This window comes from Pongo abelii, chromosome 2, assembly GCF_028885655.2.
Source record: "Pongo abelii isolate AG06213 chromosome 2, NHGRI_mPonAbe1-v2.0_pri, whole genome shotgun sequence".
Taxonomy (NCBI): domain Eukaryota; kingdom Metazoa; phylum Chordata; class Mammalia; order Primates; family Hominidae; genus Pongo; species Pongo abelii.
This window is the reverse complement of record NC_085928.1, coordinates 11,222,676-11,235,215: the sequence shown is the minus strand read 5'-3', so window position 1 is coordinate 11,235,215 and position 12,540 is coordinate 11,222,676. Positions and strand designations below refer to the sequence as shown.

The following is a 12,540-nucleotide window of genomic DNA, read 5'->3' as shown; positions in this document are numbered from 1 at the left end:
TCTAAGCAATTTATTCTATCACACATCTAGTAAGTCATGAGACCAGGCATTCCCAAATTTATCATTCTTCAAGGCCTAGGATCTTTCTATAGCTCTCTGCTTCCTGTGAAGCAGCTCCCGGTTCTACCAACTCTCCAGCTTGTTCTCCCACTAACCCCTCACTTCCCTCACACCAACTCCTCCCTCTACTTTCCATCATGCTATATGGAGTTTAAGGTCTTTGGGTTTTTAGTTAGTCCCACAGCTGAAATCCTCTTGCTAATGCCTATACAACACTAGCCTTTTGAAATTTCTTAAGCCTAGCCTTTAAGGCCTAGCCCAAGGCAAACTCCATAAATATTCTACGCATGCTTGAAATGAGTATGCTTTCATATTGGGTACAATCTTTGAGTTGAGCTTCTTAATTCTGCTATTCAAAAATAAGTCTTTACTGTTTTTTTGTGTGTCTGACCTAATTACTGAAGTATGTTAAAATCTCCACTATAACGGACAGTATCAATTATTCCTTGCAGATCTATATATATCTGTATGTTATTTGATGCATACTAGTTTTATCTTCCAGGTAAAATTAGTCTCTCATCAATATATAGGTACCATATTTACCCCAGGAGAGGAAAAAAGAGGGAAAAGAGACAGAGAGGAAAATAAAAGGGTGAGAAGAAGCCAACACAGATAGGTTTATATGTAAGCATCCTCCCCTCCTTGCAAAAGAAAGATAATTAGCCGTTCCAGTGGTCTGTAACCTGGACAGTCGTTACAAATGCTTAAGATGGATTGCTTCTTTCCACCCACATCAGTGAGAAGACAGGCTTCTCTGCTGCCTCTCTCTGTGAGGCAGTCTGTTTCCCACTGAACTTTCCATTGGGGTACAGCCCATTGGGCTTCCAGCTTTACACAAAGGTTTCCTATTAGAAACTCCACCCATGCAAGCCTGGAATTTCGGGTTTTTTGCCCCATGCTCAGTGCAAAGCAGGAGTTGAAGGCTTCCAGCGTTCTTGGTTTTGCTTCATTTGGGATTCTGCTGGCTCTGTGTGTGTGTGGCACTCAGCAATACAGTAACAAAATTATTAAAAATATATTTTATCAAGTATTTAAATCAAGTCTGTTGAAAGCATTAATCACACCCTCTCCATATTGCTTCTAATCTAATCCTTTCATCTCCACAATTCAGCTCAAATACGGCTACTTTCATTAAACTCTGTTCAATTACCCTACCCCTGCCCCACAGCCAATAGAAATTAATAACATCTCCCTCTGCTTCCCGCTGCACTGTTTCTGCCACACGGATAGCAATTACCGCAACATACTTTACACCTTTTAGAAACATTTGTATTTTTTTCTCCCAAATAAAAAAGCCACTCCATAACTAGGTCCTATGTCAGTTTTCTTTGGGTTCCCAGCCCCACTCCCCCACTGCTCCATTCCCTGCCTCCAAAGAGGATAACAAAATGCCTGCCTACAAACAGTGTTCCTAACTGTTAGCTTAACATTTGTCTTTTAAGACAAATGGCTAGAAATTGTGACCCCAGCCTATCCAATCTTAAGCTAAACAGCTAGTGTGGCTCACGAGAGCAAGTGGCCTAAAATAACCTTGCATTGGCTACTGTGTGGCATACTCAAGAACACAGAGGTTTTCCAAAAGGACCTTGGATGGGCCTCTGTCTTCAAGGACCTCTGAAATGCTGACATGTTTGTAAATTCCCATGCAACCACTTAATATTACCTATATTCATTTATGGAACTTGATCATCATTAAATAGACTGTGATGGAATTATTTCACAGATAAATTAGTTAGATTTCACATAATACAGTATTAAAAACTTTTGGAAATAATACTATAAAGATGAACATGAAAAAGCAATGCAAGTACTTTTATCTTACATGAGATATTTTGCTCAGTCTAGAGATATTAATTAGGGGAGAATAGCTTCAAGGTTATCACCACCAAGTAGTGAGTGTGAGGGTGAAGCATGAGTCAGCATTTTGACAGTAGGTTAAATGTGCCTCAAAAAAGAAAAGAGATGACTAACCCTACACAGTGTGTACAGCTTCCTGCTAATGCAGACAGCTATCCAAATGCAGCCCACAGCAGCCCACAGACACTGTTCACCAGTGAGCATGTGTGAATTCTAGGCCCACACACTAGAAAACCACCACTTTACAGCGTTTCTTAATTGAAAATATATTTTCATAGAAACAACAAAGCAAAGGGGATAAAAACAATGGTGACCAGAAAAGCTAACTTAGGTGAACGGTGCCACTCAAAGGTCTTTCCGAGGGAAGCTCAGTCCTGGCTTGCGAGAGTCGGCCTTGGCTCACCTCACAACAGGGCTCCAAGCTAAGGCGTCAAGGAAGCAGTCCCACTGCTTCTCGCAGTCAGCAAGACCACAAGGCAGATGCCCACTGCTGTCCTCTTTCCTTGTCTACTTTCTCATCTAAGTGTCGTAAGACAGCCCTGCACTGGTCCCTGAGTAACAGAGCAGCTGTCATGAGCACAGGCTCATTTTATCCGAGAGCATTCTTATCTTTGAGAGAAATGAGAAAATGACAAGGAAAACTAAACAGCAGCAGGCCTACCCTCAGCAGCCTTTCTGAGTGATGTCTAGTCCCGACGACTTTGTGATTTCCAAAGTCGTGAACACCTGTTCAAGAGAAAGAAAACAAATACATATTTAGATGTTAGTACTGTTTTAAAATAACACATTCTGAATATTATATTTATGCTATTCTTGAAAATATACAAATCTGGCCAGGCATGGTGGCTCATGCCTGTAATCCCAGTACTTTGGGAGGCTGAGGCGGGTGGATCACTTGAGGTCAGAAGTTCGAGACCAGCCTGGCCAACATGGTGAAACCCCATCTCTACTAAAAATACAAAAATTAGCCAGGCGTGGTGGTGCACACCTGTAGTCCCAGCTACTCAGGAGGCTGAGGCAGGAGAATCACTTGAACCTGGAAGGTGGAGGTTGCAGTGAGTCAAGATCATGCTACTGCACTCCAGCCTGGATGACAGAGTGAGACCCTGTCTGAAAAAAATAAAATGAAATAAAATAAATTTAAAAATATACAAATCAGTTACTAATATGACATCTTTCTGACAAGTGCTTTATAATAGTTTTTCAAACTACATCAACTGAAGCCAATTTTTAAAACCTCCTGTTTCCTACCTCCCCACATGTGGGGTGAATTCCAATGGTGTCATCAAGTAGCTGTTTTGTGAGCCCACATTTCATTGCAGCTGCAAATCCTTGGGTAACCTCACCAGCATTTGGTCCAAGAATATGAAATCCTATCACCCGATCCTTTAATAAAGAAACAAAACAAAGAGAACCCCAGTAGGTTAATGGTCTGAATACGGATCCATTCACTGCAAATTCACAGTTAAAATATACAGTATCTACTACAGAAAAAGAACTTCAATGTCAAAGTGAGCAGAGAACATTACCATGAAACTAAGCCACTGTAAGAATCTGTTAAATGAGCCAGTAAATGCACATCCAGAGTTAATTTGCACTCAAATTTACTAGAACAAGCAATTTACCCACTGCATGAAGGAGTTCATTAGTATGATGTAAATTTCCAAATTATGCTGAGACAATGCTCAACAACAACATAACAAATCTGAATTAAAGTCCAACACTGGAATAACTCTAGGGCAGCAGGTTTTACTGGAAATAAGAGGTTGCTGGCCCAGGAAGCAAGATGCCCTGCTCCCAACATCAAATGGAGACAAAGGAGAGGTTGGTGCAGGGCCGTCACCCAGGGCTGTGTGCTGAGAGGTATGGGGTTCAGGCAATGAGCTGACCCACCAAGACGGGAAGCAAGATGTGCAGTCGTTTTCCACGGTAACGGTGCATTCTAGGCTGTCCATTTGTCAATGTTCCTTCATCAGATTATCCTTCACTGTGATCTTCCTTCACTGTGATCTTCAACAGTTAAAGCGTACCAGAGATGAAGAGAAAGACTATAAAAGGGCAACGGAGGCCAGGGCCAGGAGAAACCCTTGCCCACTGAGCTTCTGGAAAAAGCAACAGCTCAGAACAGTCACACGCATCCGCATCTGCTGACGGGCACTCCAGAGGGGGGGCAGGCAGAAGCCATCTGGGCTGGGGCTTCAGAGTGAGTTCCCAGGGCCCACAGAAGACTGCTGCATTGGAACTTGAGGTGGTGGGTTGCTCAGCAAGCAGAAAAGGGGTGCGGCTCAGAGCAAAGTAAGGACACTTGGTGAGAATCTCCACTGATAACTGTAAATGAAGGTCCTGAGTGAGGGAAGTCTCATTTACAATTTTGACCCTGGAGCTGGAGTCAAGTATTTCCATTTTGTAAGTTCGAGGGTTCTGCTCAAGAAATACGCATGTGGCCAGGGTAAAGGGAAGGGGCACGCTCCCCATGGTTAAAGAGCAAGGACAAGAGTGTGGCCTCGGGACCTGGGCGGGAGCCAGAGGGGTGGTGTGGGACATAGCAGAGGGGCTCAGAGATGGGAAACAGGGCTGACAGCCACAGAGGTGCAGCCCACACCCTCATGAGGAGGTCAGAACTAGCATGACAGCTGCAAGTCCCACCTTCAGCAGCGGCTCTCCCATCAAACCCCAACCCTCTCACTTTCGGAGGGTAACAATGTGTACAGTCTCTCCCTGCTCCCTTTGGAAAGGCAGCCCACAACTGCCAAAAATTGACCTCAGATAACTCGTCCCAAAGAATCAGGATATAGCCCAGCACATAAGCACCCACCCTCAGGAGCACAGCTGCGAACTTGCCCAACCTGGAGCATTTCAGGGCCATTATGACCACCATCCCTGTCACTGCCCTGTAGCCAAATGCAACTACCAAGAGACTAAGCCCTAGAGCTCTGGATGACTTCACCATTCAGGCAAAAGAGCACATGCTAATGGGCTACTAGCCTGGGACACCCTGTTTTCTGTTATACTGAGAATAAGATAAATACAGAGATGTGAGAATTAAACAAGATAATGACTGCTGTTCAGTAAACTTTTATGTAGATGTCACTTGTTGCAGTTCATATTTATCTATTTGTATGTTTCCTCTCCCCAGATGATAAACTCTTCAAGAGAAGAACCAAGTCTTAACACTGCTTTCTACATTCAGAATTCTTTATAAAGCAAATTATAAACAAACTGTGCTTTAAACTGCACTACTAAGGAAGGCTATTAACCATTTTGATGCTCGCCCCTTGTAACTGAGAGGAGGAAAGCCTCCAATAATGGGCTGCTGCTTTAGTGAAAGCATCAGGAATTAGCTCAGTAAGTCAAGTTTCACTTTGTGTGAACATCTCCATCTAAAGACTTTTGACACACATTCAGTCTGTTTATAAAATGCATACATACAACTTATTATTTGATGACCAAAATTTTCACAGATCTTCTAGTTCTAAACTATCAAGTTTAAACTATCAAGCTATCAAGATGGCCCTGGGAAAAGGCAGCTTTCAGTGATGTGTTTTGAGAGGACACTGGTAGGGCTCAATCACAAACTGTCACTGCTCAGCCTCTGTGACATGTTATCTAAATGACAACATGGAGGTGCTCTGCATTGTCCTGAAAGCTACCTTAGAAAGATTATAAAAGCGCAGCAGTCCCAGCTGCTCAGGAAGCTGAAGCAGGAGGATCACTTGAGGCCAGGAGTTGGAGAGCAGCCTGGGCAACATGGCAAGATCCTGTCTCCAAGAAAAAAAATTATAGAAATCCAAATACTAAAAATAAAAGCTACATTTAAAAATCACAGCATTTTGGCTTCTAGTGGTATTACATACATGGTCGAATTTATTGCAGATTATCTTTGCGTAACAAGTGTTGTTCTCTCTGCCAGCTACTGTCCATTCAAGAGGCCAGAACAAAGTATGATATATCTGGAAGATAAGAGAGAAAAAGGGCAGAATTAATGTATATGGAAACCATTCCTTGATAGGCTCTTTAATTCTATAAAGGCAATAATCTCCATAGCAGCTTTCAGAAATTTAAAGTTCAGTGACCCCAACTTTATGTATCTGTTGGGAACCCCAGGGTCAAGGCTCCAGAAATGCTAGCTGCATACATGTGTTGACTGTTGTTTTGCTTGCTTGGCTGTTAGTCCAAGCAAAAATCCACAAATAAAACTCAGTTTTCAAACATGTACAGAGTACCAACAACCTAAGGCAGAGCACTAGGAACAGGCTCTCATGTGGGCTGCAGAGTTGAAGACTGAGATCCTGACGTCAAAGCTGACCCTGATAACAGGGCTCACATTCCAGCAAACTTGAGGAGGAGCAGAAGAAATAAAACAGCTCCAGCCTTTTAGAGCTCCAGAACCCAGCGATGGGAGAGCAGGGATCATGTCTCTCACATTTCTGTCCCCAGGCCCTCAGGCCAGTGCCTTGAGTGTACCTCTATGCCTCTTCAATCTGGCTCAGTCTTCTAAGAACCAGAATAAAATGCCATGTGCCCTCTCTCCAGCCTGGGGTTGCTGTGGTCTCCCAGTGTTGCACCTCTGAATCACTCTATACACAAACGGGCAGTTAATGCTGAGTGACAGAATTGGAAATGTAGTATGAACAATAATCCACGATGGATGGATTTAAATTTAAAAATACCACCCAGAAATAACCATTTTAAATGTTAGGGAAAAGCATCAATTGCCAGTGCATGTAGAGTTAAAACAAAATTTTTATTAAGGAGGTATCACAATATACAGTTACTTGTAGCTAAAAACAAAATTGATTTAACTTGTTTTTAACAGAAGAGAAATAAACTCTTCTACCCATTTTTTTGTTTGTTTGTTTGTTTGTTTTGAGACAGGGTCTCACTTTGTCACCCAAGCTAGAGTGCAGTGGTGAGATCTCGGCTCACTGCAGCCTTGACTGCCCAGGTTCGAGCGATCCTCCTGCCTCAGTCCCCAAGTAGCTGGGACTACAGGTGCGCATCTCCACACCTGGCTAATTTTTGTATTTTCTCTAGAGATGGGGTATCGCCATGTTGCCCCGGCTTGTCTCGAACTCCTAAGCTCAAGTGACTCATCTGCCTCAGCCTCCCAAAATGCTGGGATTACAGGTGTGAGCCACCAGCCCCCACCACATCTACCTATTTTAACACGAACCTTTTAATCTCTGCAGCTACTAGAAATAGAAATATTTCTTTATCTTAGGATAAGATAAAAGAGGAATAAAAATACACCTCTAAGGTTAAAAAGAGATGGTACAAACTCTTACCAGGTTTGTTTTTTGTTTTTTGTCTTTTTTTTTTTGAGACAGAGTCTCACTCCAGGCTGGAGTGCAGTGGCACAAACTTGGCTCACTGCAAGCTCTGCCTCCTGGGTTCTCTTACCAGGTTTTAAACATGATTTTTAAAACAGCAAGCTACTGTTTCTGATGTGTTCTATCACTTCTGCTATGAAGGAAGGAGGTGAACACTCACACTTCCCCCCATTTCCTTTCATTCTTTCACTGGTTTTGTCAAATGTGGTTTTTCCTTCTAGCACTTTGAAGATTTTACTATATTTAAATTTCTTACCCTTCTGGTTCAAAGTGGATGTGAAGTGTGGATTCAACTTCCAAATTTACATTTTTCCTTAATAGCTACCCACTTATTCCAGCACCCTTTAATAGATGGCCTGTGTTTTGCCATAGATTTAAAATATGACCTTATCACATACTAATTCTTACGAGCATTTGAATCCATTTCTGGGTTTCACATTCTGTTCTACTGATCTTGCTGTCCATCTGTGTGCCACTGCTGCACAACTGTAAGCACTGCAGCCATGTGATAACGTTTCATATTTAATTAGGGCTCCCCTCATTAAATTACTCTTGAAGTTTTTTATCAACTTATGCACAATTACAGACATAATTTTTAAAGCTCTGCTATGGAAAACAGTGATCTCTGACCCCATCCATTTCAATGAACCCAGAGGTCACCACCTTCACCTCTTTTATTTAATCATTTGGGTATTTACCTCTATGTTTCTAAATAACATGCTTATATTGTTACTGCCTGACTTTCCTGTTTTAGGCTTTATTTATTGATTTGGCTCTATGTAAGAGCAAGATGAGCTCTCTTCCCTGTCCCCTAGCACTCACTCTAGCTCCTTCCTGCCCTCCTCCATCCCCATCTTCCCAATACAGTTATACTCTTAGCTACAACAGTTACCAGTGTTTCCTTTACTATGTAAAAGCTATTCAAAGACAACTTGAAAGCAACGAGCAAAGGATGAAGCTGCACCCTTAGCTCACAACATTGACAAACATTAACTCAAAATGGATCACAGACCTAAATACACTCACACTTCCTCCCATCCCCAATCATGCACTGCATGTGTTGCAAAACAATGCTGGTCTATGATGGACAGCATATATGACTGTGTTCCCATAACATTAAAATGGAGCTGAAAAATTCCTGCCACCTGGTGACATTATAGCCATTGTAACATCATAGTGCAACACATTACTCACTGTTTGTGGTGATGCTGGTGATGCTGACACTGCACTGCCAGTCTCCAACAGTCTAGCATATATAATCATGTACAGTACATAATACTTGATAAAGATAATAAATGTGATATGACTATGATACTGATTTATGTATTTATTATACCATACATTCTACTATTATTTTAGAATGTACTCCTTCAACTTATAAATTAACTGTAAAACTGCCTCAGGCAGGTCCTTCAGGAGGTATCCAGAAGAAGGCATTGTCATCATAGGAGGTGACAGCTCCATGTGTGTTACTGCCCCTGGGACAGGATGTGGTGGGAGAAGATGGTGATATTGATGTTTCTGACCCTGTGTAGGCCTAGGCTAATGTGTGTGTTTGTGTCTTCATTTTTTATAAACAAGAAGTAAAAAAAATTAATAGAAAAAAGCTTATAGAATAAGGATATAAAGAAAGAAAATATTTTGTACAGCTCTACAATGTGTTTGTGTTTCTCTATAATAGGAACTTTAAAAAAATACTAACAGATCACATTTTCAGTCCTGTCAAAATGCAATAAATAAATAAATAAAACAGGTGAGTTGATCTGCAGCAAACCTTGGTGAAAAGACCTTAAAGTAATCCCCAAAACTTGAGGAACTTGTTTCCTATAAAGATACTCTTTTGTCTGGGATACAGCCTTGTACATCCTTCCTGTCATGTGCCTGACATCATCCTACCTTAATTTTTCATTAATTTCAGAAAGTTTTAAAACTAAATGTTAAATCCATAATTACTATCATCAATTTTCCAAGACCCAAGTAAAGGCTGACCAATGGAAAAAGGATAGCTTATTATTATATAAAGAGTTAATTATAAATGCCGATAAAATAATGTTCTCTAAAATGTAAATTTCAAAAATAACCATCTAAAATAACATTATAAAGTTTTAATCACACATTTTCCCAGCACCAGAAATTTAAATAGGAGTTTCTTAAATCCTTAGGCCATTTAACTAGGGAATATCAGTGCTATGATTTAAATACATTCTCAATAATAAATTAAATCATACAATTAAAATGCCTTCAAGGGAAAGCACTGTGATTTCAATTCTCTTTTACTTGAAATATCAAGTATTAATAACCCTCCAATTCTTTTTATCCTCCCTCTCCCTCCTAGTTGGGAGAGTAGGCAGAAAAAAGCCAATCAAACTTCCCAGCAAGAAATGATGTAAGAAAATATTTTTAAGGTTATAATTGGACAGGGTTGGGGGGTAAACGAGAGGTAGCAATAAAGGTGTGTAGAGGGCGTCCTTTTGGAAATCTGAAGAGCCCACAGACAGACAACCTGGAACTTCCCACCTTACCACCCATAGCCATTCCTACCCCTGCATTCCCAAAAGATCTTAAAATAACTTTGAGCTTCCTTGTACAAGTTTGCTCAAATAGATTTTTGTTACTTGTAATTCAAGTGTCCTGACTTATAGATTACACTTCCCTCTTTCCCAACCATATTCTTCTTCTTTGCTAGACAGACAGGATTTAAATTAATTCCTAATTTTCTTAAAATAGGAATATGATTTCCTACAATATAACCATCATAGTAACTTGCAAAATGATGAAATAAAAAGTGACCGCAAAGATAAATTGTTGATTAAAAGAGAATTTTTTAAGGAAGTAATAAAACACAATCTTACTTCTAGATTCTCTTTTTTATATACTTCAATAGCTTTCTCTTCAGATAATCCACAGCAACCATACTCCAGAGGAGTAAACACTGTAGTCGGAACATTAATATAATCACACTGAAAGACAAACAAATTACATTGTCTTATTTTGTGAAACTTTACAGCAAAAATCTATATTACATATATTTATATAAAGAAAATAAATCAGTCCAGTTCAGTGTAACCAATTCGTAAAACATCAACAGCTTCAGGAAAATTCTAAGGTACCTTAACAGAGATCTGGGATGGGCCCCTGACTCAGGGGAAGAGACCACACACTGGCTAGCCACCAACAAATGGGACCAGCTCTTCTGGAGCACAGACTCGGAGGTCCAAGAACCAGAAGGAAGAGGTGGAGATGGTGCCACCCATCTGCCCCTAAAGACACTCTCCAAAATGTTTTCTTTCCATGCCCATGATTCTGGGCTCTGCTCTCCTGGAGCACTTCTTCCAGGCAACCTTGAATTTACTACTTCACTGGAAGCTGAGACCACCTCTTGGCCATTTCATATTCCTTATGCCACTGAGAAGTGAGGCAAATATGCAGCTCAACGGTGCTGGACTAAGTGTTCTTGGCCATCAAAGGGGGATGGTACATGTGTGAGTGTGTCTGGAGGGGGGTGCTAATACACTGCAGGGACAAGGATGACCACAGGTCATCTCTATAGTCCAGGGGTTAAGAAAGAACCATCTCCAGAGCCTTTATTAGACTGAGTCAGAGAAGAATGGACATTGCAAGGTGGCACTCCTACCTAGGAAAGGCCCCAACTTGTGAGAAGAGAGGGCCTCTCTGGCTGTGTGGAGAGGAGCTGGAATACTTTGGTGGGTGAACCATGAAACCATGACATGGAGAGAAAGCTGTGTGTAGGTGGCAGAGAAACAGTGGAAGGTGCCTGCCCAGCCACAGCCCCTTCAAAAGACACCACCATCCACAGCACTGTATGTTCCCCAATCCCTGCCAATGGCCACAAGTGATTAGACTGGGGACAGCCATCTGATCTCACAAGAGCCAACACATAAGCTGGCCAGAAATCTATGGAGTGGCAGAAAAAGGTGGGCTGAGTCAATCCAATTCTTTCTTTTGTAGGAAAATTAACTAGAAGGAAAGAGAATTTTCCAGGTGGTAGAGGAATGGGAAGAAATGGACCTGCAGAGTTGTCGCCAAGTTAGGCCAAGGAGGAGCACATCTGTACAAACCCCCCACTGTGCTGCTGGGCCCCAGAGCAGCTGGGACCCCACCTCCAAATGCAGGCAGGTCCAGCCCTAGTATAGTTCTTTTTTTAGGTTCCTCTGTGATTCTACCTATTAATCCCAGGATTTTTACAGTAACCTCCCTCAATTTGCCTGGTTTGAGCGAGCTTCTATTCTTTGTTACCCCAAAGAAAACCAAAACACCACCATGTATCCCCCAAATCAATGAGAGGATTTGCATACAACACAGGTAAGTTATCCATTAGCCTAGATTCTTACACTCTCATGCCACTTCATATTTGCCTACCTGCAAACCATGGGTAAGCCAAGCATTTATTTTCTTTTCCCAACATGGCTGACAAAATCACATAACTATGTGAACTGCCTGGGTATTTTCTGACTTCTCTGAGGCACTCACATGTTGCCGATCCATTTATTGACTGGCAGCTGACCCTAGATTCCATAGCTTACATGGGAGGCCTCATTCTTAATAGATGCCTTTGTTTCCTGTTTCATATCAACTTAGAAAAATAAACAGGAAATGGTTCAACTTTGCCCCTTTCTCCTAAAAACCTTCTCCACCTCTTAGACCATCTCCTTCAACTGGACTTGACTCATGCTACCCTTCTTATAGGCTTCTTTCCGTCTTGAGTCTTTCATCTCTTTCTTTATACTCTACACATATTGCTCCATATTCTAATCCCTCCTCCCCACAGTCACCACGATTAACTCCCTACAGCATCAGGCAACTGCTCTGCCGACATACACCCCAAAATGTTATTTGCACTTGAGATAATTCCTTGCAAATTTGGCATTCCTGGCCCTCATCCATTAATGCCAGCAGAGCCCCCTCCCCAGTGGCCGGCTTCATGCACCAAATACACCCACCCACAAGGTCTCCATGCAAGGCCTTGGCAGGTACCTGGGGGATGAAGCAAAGCAGCACATGGCATTCCTCATGGAGAATCTGTGCCCAAACCTCTTCATCTGAACACACTCACGCAAAAACAACTGGAGAAATTCAGAATGTGGGACATTCTACAAGAAAAGTAACCTGGATTCATAAAAAAGTCAGAGTTAAGAACTGGAGCAAGACAAGGATGCCCACTGTCACCAGTCTTATTCAACACAGTACTAGAAGTCCTAGCCAGAGCAGTCAGGATGAGAAAGAAATAATGGGCATCCAAACTGGGAAAACAGGAAGTGAAATTGTCCCTCTT

General features: G+C 41.7%; 1 protein-coding gene across 4 annotated transcripts in view; it reads right to left on the bottom strand.

Moving 5' to 3' along the window:
* Positions 1–2,167: 2,167 nt before the first annotated feature.
* TXNRD3 (thioredoxin reductase 3) overlaps positions 2,168–12,540 on the bottom strand; it is a 50,567-nt gene continuing 40,194 nt past the window's right edge. For all 4 annotated transcript variants that reach the window (XM_054551322.2, XM_024245308.3, XM_054551323.2 and 1 more), the window contains 4 exons: positions 10,100–10,207; positions 5,772–5,867; positions 3,169–3,303; positions 2,168–2,643 (listed from right to left, as the gene is read on the bottom strand). In XM_054551322.2, the coding sequence (XP_054407297.1) occupies positions 2,581–2,643; positions 3,169–3,303; positions 5,772–5,867; positions 10,100–10,207 (402 nt within the window). In that variant the 3' untranslated portion in view covers positions 2,168–2,580. The remainder of the gene's footprint in view (positions 2,644–3,168; positions 3,304–5,771; positions 5,868–10,099; positions 10,208–12,540) is intronic.